This window comes from Gekko japonicus, unplaced genomic scaffold (assembly GCF_001447785.1).
Source record: "Gekko japonicus isolate JY-2015 unplaced genomic scaffold, Gekko_japonicus_V1.1 scaffold490, whole genome shotgun sequence".
NCBI classification, from domain to species: domain Eukaryota; kingdom Metazoa; phylum Chordata; class Lepidosauria; order Squamata; family Gekkonidae; genus Gekko; species Gekko japonicus.
This window is the reverse complement of record NW_015165249.1, coordinates 781942-809527: the sequence shown is the minus strand read 5'-3', so window position 1 is coordinate 809527 and position 27586 is coordinate 781942. Positions and strand designations below refer to the sequence as shown.

The 27586-nt window shown below is 44.9% G+C and overlaps 1 protein-coding gene across 2 annotated transcripts in view; it reads right to left on the bottom strand.

Annotated features, from left to right (window-relative positions):
* TXNRD2 (thioredoxin reductase 2) overlaps positions 1 to 27586 on the bottom strand; it is a 72146-nt gene that overhangs the window by 17461 nt on the left and 27099 nt on the right. For both annotated transcript variants that reach the window (XM_015410115.1, XM_015410116.1), the window contains 6 exons: positions 25962 to 25981; positions 23998 to 24089; positions 18733 to 18907; positions 5173 to 5309; positions 1083 to 1178; positions 385 to 477 (listed from right to left, as the gene is read on the bottom strand). In XM_015410115.1, coding sequence (XP_015265601.1) covers positions 385 to 477; positions 1083 to 1178; positions 5173 to 5309; positions 18733 to 18907; positions 23998 to 24089; positions 25962 to 25981 — 613 coding nt within the window. The remainder of the gene's footprint in view (positions 1 to 384; positions 478 to 1082; positions 1179 to 5172; positions 5310 to 18732; positions 18908 to 23997; positions 24090 to 25961; positions 25982 to 27586) is intronic.

The window sequence follows — 27586 nt, the reverse complement described above, 5'->3', positions numbered from 1 at the left end:
CTACTCCTGGCAGAGTGTGTGTGAGAAACCTGCCTTGCTCACTTGATGTGCTGCTTGATTTTATAGATCCCAGCCTCACCCACTTCCTTGAACAACTGCAAGGCCCAGCCTAGCTTGGCTACACATAACAGCAGAGCAAGAGCTATATATCTACACATATTTATCCCACCGTTTCTCTGAGAAGCTTATGACAGCATGCATGGTTCCTCTTCTTCCCCAACTGGCCCTGGATGGTAGGCGGCACTAAGAGAATGACTGGCTCAAGCACGCCTTGTAAGCTTCATGTTGTGTAGATTCGAACTCGGGTCTCTCTAATTCTACTCCATCAAGATGGCTGCTCAACTCTTCCAGTCTGTGACCATGCCAACAAGGGGTCAAGCATACCTCTACGTTATCTGGCCCCAAATGGCTTGAAGCTTGTTCTTCTGAGAGACCAACACATCCATATTCAAGGGGTGTGAAAACAGTAGTAGGTACCTACAAACATACAACCACGTGGTTACTCTCAAAATAAAAGACTATAATGCCCTCTCACTTCCTTGCTTAGTGTCAGTTTCTCCATAAATTCAGGTGGGTAGCCATGTTGGCCTGAAGCAGCAGAATAAAGTTTGAGTCCAGGGGCACCTCTAAGATCAACAAAGTTTTATTCAAGGTATAAGCTTATACCTTGAATAAAACAGTTCCTCCATAAGTTGTGCTGGTCAGCGTCGAATCTTTCTCTGGCGGAGATCGAAGGTTACGAAATAGTCAGCTTCATTCAAGCCCACCCAAGCAAACTCCAGGCAGAGCAAAGATTCTGCATGCAGCTTCCCAGGTGGGAGCACTTTCTAAACATCAAGCTGCAACGACTGACATTAAGAACTTTTAAAAAAGGAAAAAACACGTTTTGAGTTCTGCTGATACCAGAGCAAATAAGCGCAGTCAGCAATTCTTCCGCCCACCCCGTTGAATCAGATGTCAAATCAAGTAAAAAAGAAAGAGGAAAGAGAAATTATGATCCTGCCCATGCAGAGCTGTGGCAGTTTGTGATCTTTGCAACGAGTCATTTTAAAAGGCTATGGAAGGAAAAGCTAAATACTCACATTGTCATAATCCATTAGTTCTTTCGACTGGCCAAACAAACGCCGAGCCAGCAGTTTCCCCGCAGCGATTGCAGTCGGTGTTAGTTCAGGGCGACCCTGAGAACAGACGACAAAATATCTCTCTCTCTCTTTTTTTAATACTCTTTATTAGTATTTATAACAAAACAAAACAAACAAACATGGATTCCATAACATAATTTATGTCTCTACTGTGAACAGTAATGCCTTTGAGCCTATCGAATAATCTAGACATTCTTCTGTAACCAACTGTAAAGTTTTAACCAGATATTGTCATACACATCATCATCCTTCCCTTGGAGTTTCAATGTCAGATTATCCAATTCAGCTATTTCAGTCGCTTTGACTATAAATTCCTCTCTAGATGGTATATCATCCTGTTTCCAGTATTTTGCAAACAGAATCCTGGCTGCCGTGAGCAGATGCGTAATCAAGTGTACATCTGCCTTTTTTAAATTGTCAGGCATAATATTTAGCAAAAATATCTCTGGCTCATATGGAATTCTCAACATAGTCATCTGAACAATAATTCCGTAAATTTCTTTCCTGTACCTTTGTGATATTTTACATGACCACCAAGCGTGAAAATAGGTCCCCTTTTCCACTTTGCACTTCCAGCATCTGCCCGACAGATTAGGGTAGCATCTAGCTAATACCGCTGGAGTTAAGTGCCATCGATGAAACATTTTTAAAAGGTTTTCTTTCACTGATGATCTATGAAATATCTCTATCGGCTTGAAAAAGATGGGAGGACAGAAGGGGGGGAGCAGTGGCAGCACCTCAAAGGTCCCCATTGAAGCTTGCTGGACGATCCTGGACTAGTCACCGATTCTCGGTCTAACCTATCTCACAAAGCTGTTATTGTGATAAAAATGGAAGGATGTAGAATGATGCAAGTGGCTGTCGGTCCACATTTTGGAAAAAGGCAGGGTATACATGAATTCAATAATTAAAAAATATAACTGGAAATGGGGGGGGGTGATAAAAGGTTGGTAAATGGAAAGGAGAAAAGGAAGCAGGGAAAGATGAAGATATGGAGGCTGCCTGGTGGAGGGAAACATAGTACAGGGAGGGGGATGCAGGGGAAAGTGAGGTGTCCCGTACAAGTCCTTGTGGGTTGCCCACAGCTGGGCCCAGCAGAGCTGCCAGTACTGCACAGAATTTTCCTAAGAAGAGGCTGCCAGGGGGAGGGAAGGAGGGAAAGCTGAGGATGTGGAGAAGAGGAAAAAAATAGGCTGGTTGGTGGGTGAGGAGGAAACAAGGAAGCAGGGAAAGGAGAGAGGCTAAAGGAAAAGAAAAGAAGAAATAGTGGGGGAAGTAAAAATGAGATGCCCACAGCAAGTCCTGGTGGGTTCCCCACTTATATATCTTGTTACTAAACTTTTCACAACTGTGACTTGACTTCTATAGCTCCTCCTTCAATGCATCTTCTCTGCACTGGTGATACAAAGAATTCTTCTCAAATGACTGAAATTACAGGGGGGGAAGAGATCACCCTAAGTCCTTTAATAAAGTCAGAAGGCATTGCCAAGAGTCTGTAAGGGATCCCTGAGAATTTACGAAGAGCACAGAGGATTACAGTGGACTCCAAAATATTGTCCAGCATCCCAGGCACCAAGCCTTAAGCCTAAGACTATATTTATTGCTTTTCAAGGGCCCCTCAGTGACTTGCAATGTTTCCGTATAATACGTTTTTCATCTAGTTTGATTAGCTGCCTTGAATCCCAGTAGGGATTTAAACCTGGGCCTCCCAGGTCCTAGGCTGAAATTCTAACCACTACACCTCTTTGAACATGCCATTTAAAACAGAGACAAAATTTCAAAAATCACATAGAAAACACGGAAGAACAGTTTAACACCATCAGATCTAAGATCAATCCCACAACAAAGGCACTGAAGCTAACCTATACAGAAGGGCTTCTGTTTATACAGAAGGGCTTCACCACTTTCCTAAAAGCCACAAGGGAGGGTGCCACTTGTGTCCGGGGGGAGGATATTCCACAGTCTTGGCACTGCCACTGAAAAGCCCCATCATATCTTGAACCCTTTGGAACCTTCTACCATGGTAGTAAGCAAAGCCGTTACATGAACCTCTTTGAACACTGAAGTTATGTTGGAGAAAACAGTCCTTTGGATATCGTGGTCCCAAACTCACATATTATGACCAATTTCAGAAGACTGCCTGCCTTTACCTTCTGCGTCCTCTCCCTGCAGGCCACAGTTTTGTAACGATCCATGGGCTTAAACACATAAAGATCGTCTGTCCAGCTCTTTCTATGGCTTTCCCAAACTAGCATTCTTACTTTCAAGACCTGTAAATGTCATTTGCCACCTGAAAGATGCCACCACCACCCCCATCCCCGCACCTTCATGTTTGCCTGAAAGGCAGCTGCCAGTCACTTCTGTAAGAGGAAATGCAGATGTTATTTTGGCATTCCAGAACTGAACAAGAGATCGGAGTGGGAGATAAAATTGCAAAAGCCTCTGGCTTGTGCTCCATAAAGCCCAGCTAATTACTAAAACATCCCCCAAAGATAAAAGCTCAGTTTTTCAAACAATGGCTGTAATACTTCCTTGAAAAACACAGTTGACGCAAACACTCCCTTTGCACTCTTGCACAGGACAGTCTGATAATTGTTGATCGGAATGGTTTGAGACTTTTCATCAACATTTAGATTACATGTCTCCCATGAAAAAAAGTTGAAGTAGTGGCCTAGCAAGACACTAAAGGTAAAGGTTTCCCTTGCTCGAAAGCCAGTCGAATCCGACTCTAGGGGGGCAGTGCTCATCTCTGTTTCCAAGCCGAAGAGCCAGCGCTGTCCGAAGACTTCTCTGCAGTCATGACTAAATGCCAAGGCACACAGAACGCCGCTACCTTCCCACCGAAGCGGTACCTATTTATCTACTTGCAATTTCTTGCTTTTGGACTGCTAGGTTGGTAGGAGCTGGGGCCAGAGATGGGAGCTCACTCCATCATGCGGCATTCGGGTCTCGAACTGCTGAACTGCAGACCTTCCGGTCCGCAGCTCAGCATCTTAGTCTCTGAGCCACCGTGGCCCCCAGAAAGACACCAGAGCGTGCATTATTCCATTTTCCCTGTAAGCCCTTCGGAACAGCAGTGCTGGCAAGAAAGGGGGTTGCCGGGAAGATCCCCACTCCCACCACTGAGTGCTGATGAAGGGGGATGGGGATGTGGAAGCCCTCCTGGGAAGGGGTATTAGGAGCTGGTGGCAGAGATACCTGGGTTGTGGCTGCAGCACGATGCAGGCGTGCAGCTGTTGAATGGATTGCAAAATCCTGCAAGGTGATGACATCGCTTGCCAGCACCAGTTTCCCTTATCCATACAGTCCACAGCTGCAATTGCAGTACCTGCAGTCCACAATTGCAGAGGACTGCAGCCAGCATCTCCACCTGCCTTTTCCTAGCAGCCTCTGGTAAAGGAACCATATTTTCCTCCTCCAGCAGTGTTTGGTGGTGGGAACGGGAATCTTGGCTTCCAATCACACAAGCCAATGCTGTTCCTGAAATGTGCACGGTTGCTACGGTGCACAGAACACAGTTTTACTCAAGGCTTATGCAATTATCGAATAGAGCCAACAAGCCATTTTAGTTGCTGAAGAAGCTGCATCCTGGGATCTGCTGCAAAGTGGCACCATGTGACTTTTGGCCTACTGCCCCTCACCCGCTTGATCTGGTATTTACATTTCCAGCATACTCAAGCCCTGGAAGTCGCTTGTCCGTAAATGTGACTTCAGTGGGTGGCAAAACCTACTTATTTCACAGATCTCTCTTGGACAGACAACAAGGCATCATCATCAGCTGTGGGCAGACGTTAGGTAGCTTGATAAACATCAGTAATAATCGCCAATGCAGAAGGGGTTTTTTGCCTGAAGGAAATTACAGCTCTGGGTGTCTCGTATATAAACTCTGTGGGTCTCAAAAATGAAAAAAGAAAAGAAAAGATCTAAACATCGATATATATTACAGCACGACAACAGCCGGGCACTGGTTATTAATCAGGAACAAAGTAAGGTTTCCTGTTATTGTAAAACAGTTTATGAAGCCGCCTACCTCTGTAATGTCTCCGACAGCATAAATGTGAGGTACAGAAGTGGCTTCGCTTGCATCAACAATGATCTTTCCCGCTGCAGAGTTAATTTTCACACCCGCAGTCTCCAGATTAAGGGTCTTGGTGTCAGGCTGCCGGCCTTGGGAAGAGAGGGAGAATGTTTTTTAGGTGAAGATTTTAGCAGTTTTAATTATTTTAAATAAGAAAAAAAAACCCCTTGAATCTGTCAAAGGTTTCTAAAATGCAGACACAACTCCATGGCCTGAAAAAAGAAATCGATATCGTTAAATAAGGTTGATTCTCTGGGAGGATTGTATTTTATGTCACAGGAGCATCAGAGGCCTTTCCTGTTCCTCTGCGGCTTTCCCTTTCACGCTTGAATGACAAATAAATAAAACAACACGGAGAACAAGAAAAACTGTGAAAAAGTGACGCTTAATATTTCTATGATTCTTTAAAGAATCATAGAAAAGTGAACAAAAATAATATACATAATCATAGAAAAATATATTGACGGTGATCTCCGGAATGTCTTGCCGTTTCGAAGGAAGATCTTCTTCTGAACAAAGATGTGGGACAAAAACTGTCTCTCCATAGTTCATATCCTCTGGTGACGTCTCACAATTATCAAAGAAGATTTTCAATAATCATAACAGCTGTAATGTATAGTAGAACCTGCCATGGGCTAAGATGATTGATCTTAATATTGATTTTATCATGTCTGTATTTTAACACTTTTAGATTTATAATTTTAGATGCCATAATATTTTATAATTTTATTGCTCCCTTATCTGTACTTATCTGTCTTCTATTATACTGGTCTATGACCGTAATAAAGGCTTGTTGTTATACATTACAGCTGTTATGATTATTGAAAATCTTCTTTGTTCAGAAGATCTTCCTTCGAAACGGCAAGACATTCCGGAGATCACCGTCAATATATTTTTCTATGATTATGTATATTATTTTTGTTCACTTTTCTATGATTCTTTAAAGACATATATTAAGCGTCACTTTTTCACAGTTTTTCTTGTTCTCCGTATTATCTCATTACTGTGCCAATCAATTGTTATTATAAATAAATAAAACAAAACAGGGCTTTTTTGGGTATTTTTGAAGCATGAAAGAAACTCTGAACTTTATAAATGCGACACTATTTCTATCAATGGTATGGCACATAATTTATAATCCCTCCCCAAACCTCCTTGCCACCTAAAGTACAAACTGGTGGCAGTCTTAATATTCCATCATATGATCCAGTCTCGGAATCACAGTTTTCCTGAACGTGACTGAAGTCTCTGAATTGTCCATTCAAGGGGATCGTTTCAGAGCCATGTTGGTCTGCAGTAGGACAGCTAGATTCGACCGTGATGGGTAGCCCTGTTTGTCTGTCTGTAGCAGTAGAAAAGAGCAAGAGTCCAGGAGCACCTTAAAGACCAACAAAATCTGTGGCCGGGTAGGAGCTTTCGAGAGTCACTGCTCACTTCTTCAGAACTTAGATTCGAGTCCAGTGGCACCTTAGAGACCAACACATTTTTCAGGGTATAAGCTGTCCAGAGTCAAAGCTCCCTTCATCAGGTATGGCAGCTTATAAATGCTCACAAGTTTATACCCCAAAAATCTTGTTGGTCTCTAAGGTGCTACTGGACTCAAATCTAGCCATTCAAGGTGATTCATTCAGTATACGGAAGGTTCGCTCATAGCTGCTTCAACACAGTTTCAAAAAAAACCAGTTGAAAGAACAAAAAAATTAAAGGGATTGGTGATTCCCATGGCAGATGGTGAACCCTTTACTCCATGATGGGATTGTCCCATATCTTAAAATGCTTTGCCAGACTGTAAAAATGTGACACACCTTCTAAAATTGTACTAGGACCAGCTTAGAGGCAGAATAATAAACCATTTACAAGCTCTTCTTCCTCTTCAGGTTGGTCTAGGCTGGTTGCCTTTGAGACATCAGACCCCCTTTGCTATGGGGGCTGCCAGGGGGAGGGGAAAATGAAAGAAATACTGTGTGGGGAGGAATCCATGGGGGAATTGAGATGCGGCCTTGAGTTCTTGTGGGCACCCTACTTATGCAAAACAAGTTTTAGACACCTGCCCCGTTTCTGTTGAGCCTAGCATCTTACAAAAGGATTCCAAGACTGGGTCTTGGAATCCTTTCCACACTACCCATTACACAAGTTAATCTGGTAAGGTACTGAATTGCAAGAAACCACGGCAGGCCTTGCCCCCCGACTGTAAAGAAACAACGAAAGCATCCTGTGCAGGGAAATTCAGTGCAGAAATCTAAACGAGAAAGTTCTTTCTGACTTTACGAGTCTGCTTCAATTTATGTATTTACTTATAATTAACATTTATAGACCACCCAACCCCATGAACACCCACGGTTCAGGGTAGTGAACAACAGTAAAAACATTCAGAAACAATTGAACAGCTTAAATAATACATAGATGAAAACATTCTCAGACGGCGTTAGTGCTTTTAGAGACTAGATAGGGAGAAGATAACGATGAACGTTCTGGAGAGGAGCGGGGAACCCACCATTTTACATCTGATGTGAACTTCAGAGCGACAACAAAGCAGAACAGAAGGGGAAATGTGTTTGCATTCTTTTTTTAAAAAAACCCTGAAAAAACGCTTCAGGTCTTTGATGTTAATGTGGGAAATTATTAAACAAAAGGAAAACCGGGCATCTCGGTAGAGATCTAATTATACATAAACATACAGTTCACTTTTTAAAGACAAAAATACATCTGCCATAAAGCCCGGTTTTACACCCCCTCCAAAACAAGGTCACATCTGAATTCCTGGGTAAGGACTTCTGTGGATTAATTTCAGCTTGTGAAACTGACACTTCCTCTGGGAGCAGTGACTGAAGCTGTCGGCACTGGGTTATCTGTCTGTCTTCCCTTCGGCCGTCCCGGGGGATGCTGATCCCTGTTCCCTTCTTTGCCCTCTGCTCCGCAGCCCCGATGCTATCAGGCACCAAAAATAATAAACCTCCCAGACCTTATCATGGCTCGGATGTGAAACAACTTCCTCCTGTTGTATTTCTTTGTGCATTGAGAATAAAGTCTGGAACGTTGGCAAATGGGCAGCTGACGGGGGGTTTCCTAGTTTCCTCTTTTTCCTGCCCAGGCAAAGCCAGAAGCAAAACTTAGCACGCAATGGCAGACACTTCAAAATAATGGGAAAGGAATAGCCACAGATCTCCCCCCCCAAAAAAAAACCACCTACCCGCAGATTAGTTTTAAAAGCTAAAACAAAAACAACAGCTGGGATGATCAAACCGGCAGGATAACACTTAACCTTTCCATTCCAATCTTGCCTAACATCTGCGTGCATAGCTTGGCATTAAGAATGAAAGGAGTGAGTGGAACACCCTCAGCCGGTAAGCATGAAACCTCATCCGTTCTCCCACGTGTGCCCAAAGTGCAATTCTGAAAGCAGTAACAAAATATTAAACTTAGGTTGGGTTTTTATTGGCTCTTAGCCATACCGGCTCTGATTTCTCAGCTAAAGCATCCGTTCAATGCCATCCATTAAGATCAAAAGCACTTTTGGGCCAGGCAGCTCTCTAGAATGCCTAGAGGCTTGGTTTAGGGAGCCCAAACATGTTCCTACCCTTAACTTTAACAGAGGTTTTAAAGAACCTTGAGATGGAAGTGGGATAACACAACAGCACACAGTAGTTTGGATCATAGTGGACTTGGCTCCACTAACAGTGACGCTTTCCCCCACGCAAGAAGTCTTCCTCCGTCACAAGACCGGAATGGATCCATGGGATCCAATCGATGGTTGTAACCTTGGGCTAGTTTTGTGAGTAAACTGACAAACACAGTGACGGTGGCTCGAACAACAGAAGGAAGCTCTACCAATATAGGATCCAAAAGAAGGGATGTGTGTGGGGAACACACAAGCTCCAGAAGTGGAAGCAACATATGCCCATCAATCCTCTTCCTCATGTGCATGCACATGTGGAACCCAGTGTTGGAAAGATATGCTAGGGCCTGGTTGCTTATGTGCTTAAAAGATTTGTGCTGAGAGTGCAAGTTGAAATACTGTGCTAGTCATGATGCATCAAGAGGCATCCAAAGTGCCATAAGCTATGTTCATCTAGCATTGCACTTCATGGGGGTCAATCTACAGGGCCCGCCCCAACCTTTGTGGTAAGGATTGGGGGGGGGGAGTGCATGCATGGGGATTCCAGTGGAAGGGGAAAGCCCCCCCCCCAAGCAGAATACTGCCTATGGCACTCTGAACCAATATTCCCTCTAAGCTGTGGAGTCTTGTGAGCAAAAAAATCTACTTTGTGAGCTACTGGTTGTGAGCGAGCTATTTGGCTACTGCATAAATTAGTTTGCTGTGGAGCCATCCTTCCTAAGCTAAGACAAAAATCTGTGAGCAGGAGGCTAAAAAACTGTGAGCTAGCTCACACTAACTCAGCTTAGAGGGAACACTGCTCTGAACCTGTCCCGACATATTAGTACAAAATATACCAATTAGTACAATATTATAAGATGGAAACAAGACGTTCATATATTTAATCGAATAGTAAACTGGCAATTAACCGCACAAACAGCACCTAACATTTTCCACTTGAAGCTCACAAGGAGAAACACATACAGAGCCTCGGAACATGAATCCCACACAATCCAACTGCCATATTCTCCACAATGACAGTCTTTGGGGACTCCTGAATTTATACAGACCCATTAGATTCTCCGGCCTAGTTCAAAAGGTTAAGAACTTGATGGCCAGCCAAGTCCCCGGAGACAATCCTCAAGTCTCTTTCGCTTCTGTAGAAGACCCTGAGCAGGGTTACTGTCAACGGAGTCTGAGACAATGCCTCAACATATGGGACTTATCAAAACAAAGTTCCAAAGCAAAACAAAACGATTCTTTTTCCTTGGGTAATCCAAATTGATGTGGTTGCAGAGTTGGAAACGGAATCCATTTCTACCAGGTTTAACCCGTTCTTAGTACTGCATACAAATGAATCTCAGTTTGGTCAATCAGATTGGCAAAGTGGCTGTTGACTGGGTCAGGGGGTGCCACCCCCCCAAAAAAGCCCCCCACACCTCACAATGCTGTATGGTACAATATACCATCTCCATTTCCCAGAAAGATTAAGGCTTAAATGCTTAAATTTATAACTGAGGTGATTTTATTTCAAAGTTGCAAGAGCATAAAAGCACGGGAATAAGAACTTCAGACATGATTTCATTTTTATCCCACCTCCCCTTTCCATTGTGGAACTGACGGAGGCTTGTGTAGGACTCCTAGGAGGTCCCCTGTCCAGGCACTGGCCAAACCCACCTTGTTTAGCTTTGGCAAGATGTGCTCTCCTGTGTACATCTAAAGAGAACCAAACATTTAGAAAGACAGATATTTTTTTAAAAAAACAAACCTGTCCACAAATGGACATCCAGAAGGTAAACACTTCTCAAACTATCCAATAAACAAAAAGATTTAGTAAAAATAAAAATGCAGCTTACCACCCAGAAAGGATTAAATACATTTAAAACACATGTAAAGATGAGACATGCTCAGAAAAGTCTGTGTCTTCAAGGCTGCAGTCACACGCACTAAAGAGCCAGTTTGGTGTAGTGGTTAAGTGCACGGACTCTAAGTGCACGGACTCCTCCACTTGCAGCTGCTGGATGACCTTGGGCAAGCCATAGTTCTTTTCAGAGCTGTTTTTGAAAAAGAGCAGTTTCTCTCTGAGCTCTCTCAGCCCCATCTACCTCACAGGGTGTCTGTTGTGGGGAGGGGAAGGGGAAGGAGTTTGTAAGCCACTCTGAGACTCCGAGTGAAGGGCAGGGTATAAACCCAATCTCCTTCTCTTCTCCAGTTTGGTGTAGTGGTTAAGTGCGCAGACTCTAATCCGGGAGCATCGGGTTTGATTCCCCACTCCTCCACTTGCACCTGGCTTGTGTGACCTTGGGCAAGCCATAGTTCTGTCAGAGCAGTTCTCTCAAGGACAGTTCTCTCAGAGCTCTCTCAGCCCCACCTACCTCACAGGGTGTCTGTTGTGGGGAGGGGAAGGGAGTTTGTAAGCCGCTCTGAGACTTCGAGTGAAGAGCGGGGTATAAATCCAATCTCTTCGCTTCTGTTTTCTAAACAATCCACTTTCAATGCACTTCCCAACTGGATTTTTGCCAGTCCACACAGTAAAATCCAGTTGGAAAGTGCATTGAAAGTGGATTATTTAGTGTGTGTGACCGCAGCGACACCTTTCTCTGTAATCCGCCTCACACCACAATCTGATGATCCAGGTGGTTTGCTAAACAGCTTCACACAACTGTTTGGTTCCCCTTTTTCAAGCCCCGGTTTGAGTATCCAAACTTGGCCTGATCGTCCAAACAAATGCCTTTTATTACTACACAGCAACACAAATGGTTCTTCCTCTTTTTAAAAAGACAGTGGCGCATAACACAATAAATCTGCCACCTTTTCAGAACAGATTCTGTCACCGTAGTGATTTTGAGCTAGCTGTTAAAACCAGAGTATCTACCTCACACAAGCTGGTCCAGGGAGATGGACTTTGTAAATCATTTGCAAATGGTCTCTGTGTTGACAACCTGACGGGAAACCAATGTTAAGGAACAGACTAAGCCTCTGAGACGAAGCAGATCCTTGGATCTCATTTTTTTAAAACAACAACAACAATATGAAACCCACCAGCAAGTTTCAAGGAAACCTTGCCCCTTGGGAAAGATTAAGCCTACTCAGCCAGTCACAAAGGCTGAGGAAAATGAGCAGCTGGGGTTCATCCTGTAGGAGTCAGTCAGTGAGAAATGGAGCTCATCTCCATCCTTTGCTTTTCATGTTAATGAGCTGGTTAAATTGGCATGTATGCCCAAGAAGAATGACATGGTCGTTTCTCAGAGCATTCTAGATGGCTCTCGGTACAATGTAACGCAACACCCGAGGAGTAGGGAGAGACTCTGGCAACAGTTAGCCAAAGTATTTCTTTATGGCATGCAGATTTTAAACAGAATCCTGAGAACCTCCACAACCGTTGTGAGATTCTAGGCCACCCGGTAGCAAAGATAAATTTGAGAAGAGTGGCTTGTGTTTTACCACACTGCTCAGCGAGTGTGTTCCGTTAACGAAAGTGACCCTCCCGCCAGAGGAAGGCTTCATACTTTGCTCGGTAGGTTACAAGTCAGTATTTGCACAGAACCATTTGCATAGCACTGTTAAAAGGCGCAGTGTTTTCTTGTGTTTGACCTCATAATTTGTTAATGCAAATTATACTCATCATATGCAAATAGACTACGAAAATTATAGCTTTTCCGCTGATGACATATTTACAACGTGGCCTGCAGTGGCAAATCCTCTCTTCTTTTCGGTGGTTAGGCAACCTGGCACCCAGTTCTCACTACACAAGTGTCACATTCCTGAACAGCATCCAAAATATGTGCATAATTGGAAGAATGAAGAAATGGGAGTGCCGTATAGACAGCGTTATACTATCTGGAGATGGCCCATGAGCACACACGTGCCTCAGTTCATGTGGAACAGCAAACCTTGGTTTGCTGGTTGCTGCTTCAGCCTTAAGCTCACAAGGACTGCTCCCTTCACACACTCCGATTCCCTCCTTTACTCGGTTCATGCAAACCACAGTTTGCTGATAACATCTGGAAACAGTATGTTTGTGATCTCAACTGAGCAAAGGTGGTGTAGACAGCCACTGGTGTCAGAGGTAGGGTAGATGTGAGAAGAAGAAGAAGAGGAGGAGGAGGAGGAGATTGCATTTATACCCTGCCCTTCGCTACCCAAAGGGGTCTCAGAGCGGCTTACAAACTCCTTTCCATTCCCCTCCCCACAATAGACACCCTGTGAGGAAGGTGGGGCTGAGAAAGCTCTGTAAGAAACTGCTCTTTTTCAAGAATAGCTCTGACAGAACTATGGCTTGCCCAAGGTCATCCAGCAGCTGTGCATGGAGGAGTGGGGAATCAAACCTGGTTCTCCCAGATTAGAGTCCACGCACTTAACCACTATACCAAACTGTAGAGGGGGAGATGAACTGTACTTTTTCCTTAAGTCCCAAACCCTGATTTATTTCAGTGGATTCAGGTGACAACTAGTTAAACTGGCTGCAGTGGATCCCTCGCTAGCTCTACAAGCTGCCCCCTCTCAGTCAGCATTTGTGACTGGCATGTCTTCAGACAGAAAATCCTCAACAAAACTCAATTTCCCATGTCTGTTATCAGAGGCACCTGGAATCGGTGTGTTAATACAGTATAAAAACAATGAATCATATACCAGCTCCACATCAATTAAGCAGCTTTAACCACTAACTGGCTTACTCCTTAATTCTATGGGGATTAAGGATTCCCCTCTTGTTGAGAAGGGAAGTACTTTTAGTTCTGAGTTTTCAAACATAAAAAGCTTATTTTTCTAAAACGGAGTCAAAATTTGAGTCTAGTAGCACCTTGAAGACTAACAAAGTTTCCATGGCATAAACTTTTGAAAATCAAAGCTCCCTTCATCGGATACAAGTAAGGACGGAGATCCCTGAACCTTTTATCCCAGTCAGAAGTGGGGAGGATGGTTGCAAAGATGGGAATTAGGATGCAAAGCTCTTTAAAGGTGCTACTGGACTTGAATCTTGCTCTTCTACTGCAGACCAACATGGTTACCCACTAGGGCTGCCAAGCCGCGGCATGAATCTTGCTCTTCTACTGCAGACCAACATGGTTATCCACTAGGGCTGCCAAGCCGCAGTGGGGGATCCGTGCGTCTTCACAGGATCCCTGCCGCGGGGGACAGCGATACGCGTTGCACCGCCGTTGCCAGGATGTGACGCTACGCCGCGGCTTGGCAGCCCTATTACCCACCCAAAACTATCTTCACTAGATCAAAACTCTTTGTGTTCATTATATTCACAGTCCCAGCAGTGTGGTCTTTCTGTGCATTCACACTGTAACAAGTGATGTGATAGTATCATATCTGTAGATTAAGTACCATCACAAGGAGGGACATAGCTCAGTGGAAGAGGACCCGTTTTGCATTCTGGAGGTCCCAAGTTCAAACCTCCAAGGAAAATGCTTTATGCCGAGCCACACCACTTGTCTCTCAAGCTCAGTATTGTCTACTCTGTCTAGTAACTAGGGATGGGCATGAACTGGATTACGAATCGAAATTCATAATGAATTGGGCCCGGTTCGTGGTTCGCAAACCTCAGTTCGTGCCATCTTTCCCCCAAGAATCTTCCAGGCGGCTTTGGGAGGTTCGTGTAGTTCGTGTCGGCAGCCAGTGGTGGGGCTTGGAGAAGGCATTTAAAGAGACCACAGTCTCTTTAAATGCCTTCTCCAAGCTGTGCTGCCATGGCAGGACGACTCGGTAAGTGCTCAGAAGGCATTTAAATGCCTCCTGAGTTCACTTGCGAGTTAGAGCAGCTTGGAGAAGGCATTCAAAAGGAACCCTTTAAATGGCTTTTACAAGCCGCACTGCATCATGAACCGATTTGTTAAATGGAAAGGTACCTGGAAGTTCATGGTTCGTGAGACCCCACAAACCAGAAACATCATTTTTTCCAGTTCATGCACATCCCTGCTAATAACAGCTTTCTCGAGTTTCAAACATAGGCAGTAGAGTAATAAAAGACCCTCTGTATTAAATCCTGGAGAACTGCTGCCAGTCAGAATAGTCAGCCCTAGGAAAGACCGGGCAATGGTCAACTCAGCAGAAAGTAGACTCATATGTTCAGATACCACCACCCAGCAAGGGAGTTCTGAATGCAAAAATAATTTTTGCAGACAGTTCTGCTACATGGGCACAGAACGGAGGGTGAATGGGAGAAAGACAGGGCTAACAAAACTCAATAGGAACAAGAAGCACCATTCATTTCTCTGAGTTTTGCCTTTAGCTGTTTTCTTTCTATATCAACACACACCCTGAAATTTGGCAAGGAAGATCCCTTGAGCAAGAGATAGAATTTGTGAGAACGTCGTCTAAGTTGGATGGAGAACAAAGCCAGAAATGTTTCTCACTGAAACCAGTCTAAGTGCATAAAACAGAAATGGACATATGCATAAATGAATGTGAAGAAAATTCCCAAAGCTTTGGAAACAAAAGTCAGTTTACGCACAACTAATACAGTACCAGATATCCAGATCCAAATTTGTCCAAAGATGCATCCACTGGGAACTGTTTTTCCATTGGCACAGCACTGTAGGCACGGCACTTCTCACAGATCCAGTAGCTCTCTGGATCTGTACTTATTGTGGTATGTTAACCTTTGAACTGATCATACTCCCATCACTTTCTCTTACCCTGGCTCCCATTCCGAACACAGTGAAAAATTAAAGCCAAGTGCACCTGGAATCTTTAAACGTAGGACTTCTCTATCAAGGGAAGGGCTTGGTGTTGCTCCAGAAGTTTGAGGCAAATCAGATAAGGTATCTGGGAAATGTGGAGATTTGAATGATGAAATCTCACCTGCCAATTTCTAAACTTTTGATATTCATCACAGCTGTCAAAAGATGCTATTTGACAAACTGATGGGAAGATACCTTTCAACCTTGTTTTGTTATTTTACCTGGCTGGTATTTCCCCCCTCTTCTGGCAGGCCATTCTGTGGCGTTTGAGTATGACACAAGGGAGCATTGAAATATACCATTTCCCATCACTCCCTCATGCATTCGGATACGGTCCAGGAAGGCTTTGTTAGCCGAATTGCTTTATTTACAGCAATTGGCAATTTATAAATGGGTCCTTGCCAACTATACCAAGGTCCTGTTCCCACCAAGGGTTACCAGAGAAGGATTCGAGGCTGTTGTTGTTAAAATAAATGCCTTTTACTTAAAGAATAAATCTCATACAAACAATACTGATGCACTCACACATTCAATCAAGTTCCTTAGAAATACAGTATTAAAATAAGCAGAATTGCATTAGCAGGTGGGGGTGATGATGGGTAATACTTATCTGTCTTGCAGGTTGGATGTTCCAATGAAGAACGGATGGGGAGAAATGGAAACTAAGGGGAGTTCACACACGACCAGAACCAGCCAGAACGTGTGGGTCTCTTGACTGCAGATCAAGAGATCAAAGTAGAGGCAAGGGTTTGGGGATAGCAAGTGGGACTCAAGAGGAGTAAAAAGCAGACAGGGGTTGTTGCGGGGGTTGCTAGCTAGGAAGGGCCAGGTGAGTGGTCCTTACCTTTTACAGTGGGTCCATTAGGTGGGTGGTAACTGTTCCAACCTGTGGACCCACCTACCTGTTAATCCATCCCAAAAACAATCCCATTGGTTGTATGTAGGGAGGGGTGGTGACCTATAAGGAGTGGCCAATATTGTAATCTAATACCTTACTCAAAGGAGGGCATCTGGGCAGGTGTGAAAACCTTGGGGACAGGAGGCTCCATTGTAGTGTTGATGAAGCTGGCCATTCTCATTGTAAACCAAATGTCCATTTGGCAGGAAATACCAATGCAGGAACAAAGCAGTGATGTGTCGTAGGTGACCACAAATGATTCTGCAATGGGGGCTGTCTCTGCTCAAGTTGTTGTTTCTTACTGCTCACAATAATGGAGGTGTGTGCTTCTTCACCAGGCTGGTAACTGTGTAGCTGAAACCTTATTCACGTGTAAGGCTCGTGTAGGCACCTTCTATGTGTTAGTAGCCAACAGGTGACTTAAAATGTACAGTTCTCTGAGCCTATGTGTGTGTGTGTGTGTGCACAGTCCATTGTGTGTAGCAATAAATATAGTCCATAAAGCAGAATATCAAGTTCATTCTCTAACAGCTTCTATCACGGTACTTGCAGACCATGTAGCTTAGTTCTCAGTGAGAGTATCTACACGTTGGAATCATAAAACGGGAATAAACAATTAGGAAATTTCCCCTGAATTCAGAGTCTCCTCCCTCCAGGATACTATATGCCTTTTGGAGTTTCTGTGAGTCAGTCTCTCCACTCCCTCCTGTGTCTCACCCCAAATTTGACTCTCTCTCTCTCTCTTTTTTTGCATTTTTCATATGTGTCTGTGCGTGTGAGTGTGTGTGCACCTGGAAGTCACGGCGACCTCCGGTGACTGACCCCTACTGGGGGCCTGGAGGATATTCAGAGAGGTGGCTGAATAAAGCCTGCCCGCGCCTCCCGTATTCCAAGGAGGTCTCCCATCTAAGTACTTGCCAGAGTCGACCCTGCTTAGCTTCCGAGATCTGATGAGATCGGGCTTGCCTGGGCTATCCAGGTCAGGGCACCCCAGATTTGACTCTCAATTGCCTTCATTGCCTCTGAAAGCACTGTTTTACACATCATGGGCTGGGACCCTCAGGTGGGTCGCAGGGGGCACCTGCGGGGACATGAGCCCCTACAAAGCCCCCTTGGTTTTTTACTGCCTGTTGAAAATATTTGTTACTGGTGGTCATGCACAGAGAACAAGGGTCGGCTTTGCAGTAAAGCAAGGTCACGCCGTGAGGAAGAGGAGTATTTTCCAGCAATGGCTAGCTTTCTCCTTTTCCTGTCATGTGACTGTTACTTCCTGTCACATGTTTACAATTGAGTGGCTCTAATATTGCTTTCTTGGGAGCTAAGGGAATTCCTGGGTCTGGAAAGGTTGAATATCTGCTCTACTAAAGGGCAATGAGGCTTGCTCATCTCTCAGTGTGTTTTGGCTTTATGGGTTTGTAAATGAGTTTTTAAAAGAATGTTTTTTCTGCATACCCAGTAAGTCCCCCAAGCATGCAGGAAGCTTGCCTGTAAGTCACACTGTTTTGCTGCTCTGCTGATAGACAGAGGACTATCAAGCGTGCTATTCAGAGGAGTGATGATGTGTCATATCAGGCAATCTCCCTTCCTCTCTTACACCTTCTTAGTAAATGCCCCATATCGGTGCAACTACATGATCTCTGAGAAAACCACCCAAACTTGATCGTGAAAACCTTTCAGAAGTGTTTTAACATATATGCTTTTTAAAAATTCAAGCTGGGTTTTGAAGGACAGTTTTAAATTTGAGCCGGCTTGTGGAGGACAGTGCTAAGTTTGTTGGGAGTGTTTGTAAGCAATCAATTAAAGTACATGAAAAGTTAGCAAAGAGGTGTGCCTTTCCCAGCTGAAAAACAGCATGTTAAATTTCAGTCAATTGCAGTAGTTTTTCTGGCTTGGCTCCAAGGCTAATTAAACCCTTACTTGTGTAGGATAGATTCAGCAGTTATCTCACAGACGTGCATGAGAAACGAACAGGCTCTTGAAAGGGGGTATCTTGATTCCCATGAATGAGGTGTGCATCTTGCTACCTTCCCAGACGGGGGAACTTACTCTGATGAATCAGAGTTAAGCAGCTTTCTCTAAGGCTTGGTTCACATATCCATGTACATCGCCTGTTGATTACTTAACATCTGATGACTGAAAATACCAAAAAACATCATGTTTGAGGGGACGCAGGGTGATTTGTAAGTTCTGTCTCCGGGGGGCAGATCAGTTGGCTCAGTTTCATGCATACAAACGATCAACTGATGCTGCAGCGATAAGCATGTCCTGTGAACCAGCCTGAAGTTACGCAGAATGTACAGGAGACAGTTAAAAAACAAACAAACATTTACCTACTGCCCACATCAGCGTATCAAATTCGTCTGTTCCTTCTTTGCCAGAGTCACTGTGTTTCCACACAACTCGCACTCTGCCATCTTCCATCTTCTCCACTTTAGTTGGGCTGCATTTCTTTAAAAACCTCGTGCCGTGGGCTTCCATATAATCTGTCACTAAGGTGGCCATTTGCTATAAAGGGAAGAGAGTGGGGGAGGAAAGTAAGAATTTGTCCTTGCACACTGAACGGGAGATGTACGTAGCTTGCAGTGGGCAATCTACACCCAGCTTGATTCAGAACAGAGCTCCGCAGGCTGATGGGTTTCCCCAAGCTATCCAAATACAGCTAATTCCCCCACGTAAAAATCTGGCTATATATATTATAAACAACGTCACAGAATTAAGCGTAACATACAAAACGATGGAGTATCAGTAATATCATACAACATGCAGTGATAAGTCAATGTAGTGTACAAAACTCTCTAAATATCATTAATATCATAAACATACAGCAGTAAGGTACCATAGTATAATTATCCCAACATTCCACCTTTTCCCATCATTCAAATAAATCATACAGCCATTTTCAACTACCAACTCTGAACAGCTAAAGTCTAAATATATGCCTCTCTCCACCCCACTGGTTAAAGGAAACTTCCAATTGCAATTCGACGGATAGCTGGTTTTCTTCTTCGTTTCAACAAACTCATTCTAGAACGCACATCTCCAACCATAATTTATGGTTTCTTATCTTTCCTGTCGGGATATAGCGTTCTCAACGTCCTGCTTGACTCGATCCACTCTCAGTCTGTACAGTAGCAGCAGGAGTGGGGAAGTCTTGCTGGAGGCCTTTCCTTCCCTCTCTGTTATGTGGGATGTTGCAATGGCTTTGCACCCTAGCTTTGCACACTAATATTATTTTGAGTTAGATTATTGGGGAGGGTAGGAGCTGTGGTGGCTCAAGTGGTTAAGACGCTGAACTGCAGGCTGTGGAAGGTCAGTAGTTCAGCAGTTCGAGACCCGAGTCGCCGCATGATGGAGTGAGCTCCCGTCTCTAGTTCCAGCTCCTGCCAACCTAGCAGTTCGAAAGCAAGACATTGCAAGTAGATAAATAGGGACCACTTCGGTGGGAAGGTAACAGCATTCCGTGCGCCTTGGTGTTTAGTCATGCCAGCCACATGACCACGGAAACGTCTTCGGACAGCGCTGGCTCTTCGGCTTTGAAACGGAGATGAGCACCGCAACCCTAGAGTCGGAGTCGACTGGCTTTCGAGCAAGGGAACCTTTACCTTTTATTGGGGAGGGTAAAACTACAATCTCCTTCCCACAAAATTGGAGTCTCTGGGACAAGTTCAGGTCTCAAACATGCCTGTTAAGTTTCTTCCCATATGGATGGAAGGCTTTGAGTGATGGCAAACGTGGTATTCAGATACCTTATAGAAATGGCTGCTGTCCACTCCCATGGGGAAGAGTATTGCACTGTAATGGCGAACATTCATTGTAGTGATGTCAAAACGTCATCTCCCAACTTCTATCCTTTAGCCTCTACTGCAAACGCCCCATGAGATGCTCAATGTATCCTGATGCACACAGGTGTGCATTTTCCTTCCCCTCCTCTGGTGGGTCATAAGAACATAACATAAGAAGAGCCTTGCTGGGTCAGAACAGTGGTCCATCTAGTCCAGCATCCTGCCTCACACAGTGGCCAACCAGTTCCTCTGGAGGGACAACAGCAGGGCACAGAGGCCGAGGTCTTCCTCTAATGTCGCCTCCCGGCACTGGTATTCAGAGGTTTACTGATTCTGAATGTGGAGGTTTACTTTAGTCATTCATTACGGCCAGCAGCCACCAATGGACCTAACCTCCATGAATGTGTCTAATCCCCTTCTAAAGATGTCTATGCCTGTGGCCATCTGTCCATCCTCTCTTCCTTACCACAATCTCACCTGCCCAGCTCCCACTGCAAGGGACCTATGGGACACGCAATGTAACTTAGTGTGCACACAGATGCATTTCCTCTCCCGCCCCCTGTGGTCTTTCGTACATAGGTCCTCCCTCTGCCCTACCGATCTGAAAAATGGGCACCTTGCAAGCTGGCACTAAACAACCATCTCACTATCCAAACAAATGTCACCCTCTGACAACAGAGCAGCCCGGCCATTGGGTATCAGCCTGCTTCCTGAGGCCTGTGCAACATGCAAAGACACTGTGCCAACAAAAAAAGGGGCAGGGCTGTTTGAAACCCCGACCGGATCCCGGTGAACAGAAACGATTGTCCTCCCTCCAGGGTGCCTGTCCTACGCCTCCCCAATATGGATGACTCATTAAGCCATCCTGAAAAGCTCCCTGACAAAAGGAAGTGATGTCTTCTTAGAAAATGCCTCTGCTTGTCTGAACCGACGCCATGCTGCTGTCAAACCGCAGAGTGTCCCGCTGACAGGTTTATTCAAAAGAGTGCCACTGCTGTTGGGGATAACAAGTCAAAGTGTCATACTTAAAAAGGGTGCGTTTACGAGATGCGTAAAAGGAGAGATCACAAAGACGCCCGGATAGAGGAACTGAAGTGCTGGGTTTTGGAACTGTTTTCTGGCTGACCTATTCGACTGTGTTTTCTTACTACGGGTCACTCCCAGGAGAACGGCAGAAGCCAACTCCACAGGGGCATTTTTAATAAAAACCCTGAGGCAGGATGCACCAGCTCCTTGGTGCCAGTTTGTCTTCCCCGTCCCATTTCACTTCTATGGTTTCTTTCGTTTTACTAGCTGACCTCTACATTAAGGTTTCCCTTGCTCAAAAGCCAGTCAAATCTGACTCTAGGGTTGCGGTGCTCATCTCCGTTTCAAAGCCGAAGAGCCAGCGCTGTCCGAAGACGTTTCCGTGGTCATGTGGCCGGCATGACTAAACACCAAGGCGCAGGGAACGCTGTTACCTTCCCACCCAAGTGGTACCTATTTATCTACTTGCAGTTTCTTGCTTTCGAACTGCTAGGTTGGCAGGAGTTGGGGCCAGAGACGGGAGCTCACTCCGTCATGCGACAACCCGGGTCTCGAACTGCTGAACTACTGACCTTCCACAGCCTGCAGCTCAGCGTCTTAACCTCTGAGCCACCGCAGCCCCAGGTGACCTCTACATTACTTCAATCCAAAATAGAGCCATTTCCAGCCTAAATTTTTGCAAACCTTCTAGAAGATGGTGAGCAGGCTGGAGCTTCAGCCCTTTTTTTAGACGTCTGAATGTCTGCTACACTCAATGTAGGCACAATCTGGGAGACCTGTGGCTAGGCATTCCAGTGGACTTTTTACAGAATGAGCAGCAGCTTTGGAAAGGTCTAATTCAAATTTGCCTCTGACCTGGATGGCCAAGGCTAACTTGATCTCGTCAGAACAAAGTTTGAGTCCGGCAGCACCTTTAAGACCAACCGAGTTTTATTCTAGGTATAAGGTTTCGTGTGCACGCACGCTTCTTCAGATAACAATGAAATGGAAGTTACCAGTCCATACATATAGGTAGAGGGGAAGCAGTAAACTAGCATACAACATAATGATGTTTTAATGGATTCAAGGACCAAACAGGAATAACAAGCTTAATTTATATGGTTAGCATTTGTTTGGTTTTCATTCTGGGGGAATACATATTGAAGCAAGTAAATATTTCCCTCCTGTTACTCCTGTTTGGTCCTTGATTCAGTTAAACATCTTATTCATGTTGTATGTTGTATCTGAAGAAGTGTGGGTGCACACGAAAGTTTATACTTTGAATAAAACTTGGTTGCTCTTTAAAGGTGCCACTGGACTCAGACTTTGTTCTGCTGCTTCAGACCAACATGGCTACTCACCTGAATCTATCTTGATCTTGCCAGATTTTGGAAGCTAAGCAAGGTCATTCCTGGTTCGTATTTGGATGGGAGACCACCAAGGAAGTCCAGGGATCGTTATGCAAAGGTAGGCAATGGCAAACCACCTCTGGCTGCGATCAGACCCAACACAGGTGCGAATGCCGGGCGGATTTAAAAGGCGCAATCAGACAACAACATCTGGGAAGCGCCCTGCAGCTGTCGGCAACCCATTCTGCTCAGCTGCAGAAGCGGAGTTAAAAGACACTGGGGAAAATCCAGTAGTTAACGGGTTGCGACGGGCCACGGACAGACTTTCCTGTGTCTGATCACTCCAGCGCGCTCACATGGCGTCGGGATGGTCTGATCAGGCCATCCCAACTTCGTGCCGTTGTGCCCCCCCCTCGCAATATGTGCATCATTACAAACTCCATAGGGAGCCCTCGGTGCAGAGGTGCAATTCATCGATCCCTCGATTAAGAGCCTGGGGAAAAAACGGCACAAAAACCCCACGATTCACCCGCAGTTGCATCTGATCACACACTGACGGACAGCACCCGCAGCTTCAAAGGGAGGAGTGATCATGCAACTGCGGGTCAAATTCCTCCGGAGGAAATAGCCTCAGCCCCCCCTTTTTTCTGGCGCACGTGACCGCAACCTCTGTTAGTCTCTTGCCTCGAAAACCCTATGGGGTCACCATAAGTCAGCTGAGACTTAACAGCACTTTATACACAAACACTGTTTGGATATGAGGCTGCAGCACCAGGGAGGAAGTATATTTCCCTCCAAACATGTGCTGTTGCACTGATGTTAGAAATATACATTACATGTATAAGTGACATACTTGCTGTTGCACTGATGTTAGAAATATACATACACTGTGTGCTTAAATACTACATAAATTGCATATACAAACCATGCAATGTGCACACACAATTCAAACAAATATATATAACCAGAAGTAAACAACAGAGAACTGAAACTGCTTGACAAAAATACAGATGAATGTAAAAAGAAGTAAATTCAGGAGCATTCTCTTATTCCGAGAATCAAGGTGACAGAGGGCAGAAAGCCACCATAGCATCGTTTTGCCAATGCTACAAACCCACAGAACCTATAACTCAGTGGTAGAACTCAAATTTGCATGCAGAGCCCCAACTTTGAATGGTAGATTCCAAATTCTGACAATGGCAGATCCCCGGCATCTTCAGTTAAAAGGAAGGATCTTGGGTAGATGGGCTGGGAAAGACAAAGTCAAGATGGATGAACTTGGGCAAACTAAACCACTGCTCTGCCTTAGTATTAAGGCAGTTCCTGGTAGGTCCCTAGAGTTCTGTTCAGGGACACATTCCAGCAGCAGTGAGTGTGGAGCACCATGCCTGTGCGGGACGTAGGACAAGTTTCGTAAAAACCTAGCCAGACTGAAACAGCCGTCAACAGCAGCAATTACCTGGTCAAATCCTCGAAGAGGGATGCTCCTGACCATGACCGTAGTATCCAACCTGAGGCCCGTGAGAAAGCCAGCGCACTCCAGGGAAACATCTGGTAAATCAGCAGTCAAAGGAATGTAGCTCATCTTGGTTTTATTTTGAGAAGACAATCAGTGCTGCAGCAAGACATGGACCGGCAGTTCTCCAAGCAAGTTTTCATGGGCTTTTCCAAGTACCACCATTTCCCCTGAAGTGGCTGAAAAGCAGTTCTCCAAACAGGAGGGAGACAGTGCCGCAGCTCTGAGCTCAAACTGCAGATGAGCAACGGGACATGGTCCCTTCTCCAGATGCTGTCATTTCCATCCAGTTGCAGGGAGAAGCATTCCACGATGCTTCTTTTCAACAAAATACTGAAGATCTGAAACATGGGATGCTGGGAGGTTGGGCCTGGACCATGTGATATATCTGTATCTATAGATATCTAAAGCTGCAAAAATCAAGCTGCAAAAAGCAGTCAGAGAAGGGTCTGACATGGATGAGAGCGATGGTACTGGAGAAGGAGGAGACAAACTGTTTCCCTCACCTGACTGAGCAGACTTTCTGGTAGCCAGGGGATGCATCTTCAGTACTCTGAACAGCTCCTTGTGGTTAGGAAGTAGGATAAAGGATGGGATAAAGGAGAATAGGGCCCTGACCTGGATAACCCAGGCTAGCCCGATCTTATCAGACCTCGGAAGCTAAGCAGGGTTGGCCCTGGCTAGTATCTGGATGGGAGACCTCCAAGGAAGCCCAGGGTTGCTATGCAGAGACAGGCAATAGCAAACCACCTCTGAACATCTCTTGCCTTGAAAACCTTATGGGATTGCTATAAACTGGCTGTGTATATTTGTTATAATTTAGTGACAGAATTTGTCACGGAATTCTTTGCCCAGTATTTAATTTTGTGCTGAGCATATGCAAAAAATATACCATGCCAGTTTGGAAGGGGACAGGTCTAACATTCTTTCCTCAGCTCAGTCAAACTGTACCAAAATTGGGCCAGGCAGAAGAAGAGGAGGAGCTGGATTTATAACCCACCCTTCACTTGGAGTTTAAGAGCAGTGCACAATCGCCTTCCCTTCTTCTCCCCACAACAGACAACCTGTTGGAGCTGAGAGAGCTCTGAGAGAACTGCTCTTGAGAGAACAGCTCTGAGAGAACTGTGACTCACCCAAGGTCCCCCAGTTGGCTGCATATGGAGGAGAGGGGAATCAAACCTGGTTCTCCAGATTAGAGTCTGCTACTCTTAACCACGACACCACTACACCAAACTGGCTCTGCCCTCCCCAAGCAATTTCTCAGCTCTTCTTAAGCCAGCATCCTTGATACTTTGAGAACCACGAGCTCTTGAGATTATAGTACATATCAGAGAGCTGAGCTACATGATGGGCTTCAATCACATGGGGCAGCCGTTGCTGGACTGTACCACTTTAAACCGTAAGGGGCAACCACTTTTAAACATGTGGAAGCAAACGGGGATTCCACATTAGCATACCTTTCCATAATTTTAGAAAGGTGACCCATGTCAAGGGGAGGGCTAGGCTAGAACCCTGCAGTGAAAGATTCTCTTTGTTACGTAGCTGTATTTTAGCCACTGACTCCAGTGAACAGTGCCAGAAAGTGGTGCTTAAACATTAAAAGGCAAAGCCAACGAAGCGGAAGGTTATTTAATAGAAAATTCCAAATTCCTGGCATGTCACTTTTGGAGAGACATGTCCTCTATACAGTCTTGCTAGAAGGAGATGAAATGAGCCCATGTAACTGTTGAACAAATTCCATGGATAACGTATTTGTTGCCTTTTGCATTGTTTTGCTTGGGTTGGTGTGCATGTGCATGCACGCACACACACTGTCTCTCTTTTTGATTACTCAGACTATTGAGTCTTCCCAGAAAAATAAATATGGTGAGCATATAATAAATCATTACAGCTTTTATAAAGGATACAGCTGGCTCCAACAAGCAACCTGTTCATGGGGAGAGGAGGGGGGGAGACACAAAAGAGTACAGGAATGAGACTGCACATATTTTCACAACTAAAACAAATTATTTTCTAGAACTCTGGCATGATTACAGGTACCCCTGACTTTCAGATTCCAGCACACTTGGCAGGTATCAGATTGCACAGGAAGGGAAAGCTGTTTGTTAAAAATGCACAGAAGTGATCACAACTGACAAATCTCTCTCCACTAACTACAGACTTCTAAAACAGTCGTTGTAAAACTATTTATTTAGCACAGTGCAGAATGTTCGCTTCTTCAGTTTTGTAAGGAAACGTAAAACTTTTGGGGTGAGAGGGGGTGATTCTTAAAAAAAAGAAAGTCCCTGCAGTGGAGAACATCCACCTTTCCCCCACAGATGTATTGCTGCTTTGGCACAATTTCCTCTCCTTACATTGGGCTTCTGTTATGTATTATGATCTCTATACTGCATTAGTCATGCCGGCTACATGACCACGAAAACGTATTCAGACAGCGCTGGCTCTTCGGCTTTGAAACGGAGATGAGCACCGCAACCCTAGAGTCGGATTCGACTGGCTTTCAAGCAAGGGAACCTTTACCTTTACCTATACTGCATGCATGTTGGTGGCCAGGAGGAATCAAGAACCCTTTCCTGGGAGTAGGCGCCATTAAATAAAATGGGACACAAGAAGTCTGAGGGTAAGTTTGCTGCAGGTTCAGTTAGAATGCCGCTGTGCTTTACCAAACCGGCTTCCCAGTAAGTGTATATAGAAGAAACATAATATTAGATTGGACACTGAAATTAAAAAAGTTACCCATTCCCTTGAACTGCCATGCCAAGAGAATACCAGTTGAGTTCTGTCTCTACTAGGCAGGCACTTGAATCAGTTCATTCCCAAGTCTTGGATTTTAGGGTTGTCAGCTCCAGGTCTGGAAATACCAGGAGACTGGGGGTGGAGCCTGAGGAGGGCAGGGTTTGGAGACGGGAGGGACTTCAGTGGGGTCCAATGCCACAGAGGCCCCCTTCCAAAGCACCCATTTTCTCCAGGTGGAATGATCTCTGTCACCTGGAAATTAGTTGTAATAGCATATCTACAGCCACCGACCTTCCGGTCTGCAGCTCAGCGTCTTAACCACTTGAGCCACCACAGCCCTTTTGAGATTAGCCAATATGAAAGGTGACACTAAAACACTGGATGTTACATCCGAGACAACTCTTCACGCACACATTATTACTTAATATGTCTGCATGAATGCGCCCCGACAATGATCTCCTGCAGTGGTCACAGAGACAACATCTCCAACAAAGCAACACAGAAATAAGAATATTCTTCAGCCAGCTGAAATCCTTCAGTGACACCACCTCAGGAAACTTGCTGTGCTGGGAGAACAGGATCTTTTCCTTCTCCGCCCACTCTAATGAAAATGGAAGCAAGAAGATCATTTAGGGCTTTCCACGCTTCACAGCAGAAAAATGCAAGCCTTTTCACCCCAAAAGAAATTATTTCACCTTTTTCAAATGATTACTGAGGGGACCGGGGCTCCTTATAAAACCTAAGCTATTGCAAAGGACGCCTAGTTACCTAGACAACAGCTAACGGGGGGGGGGGG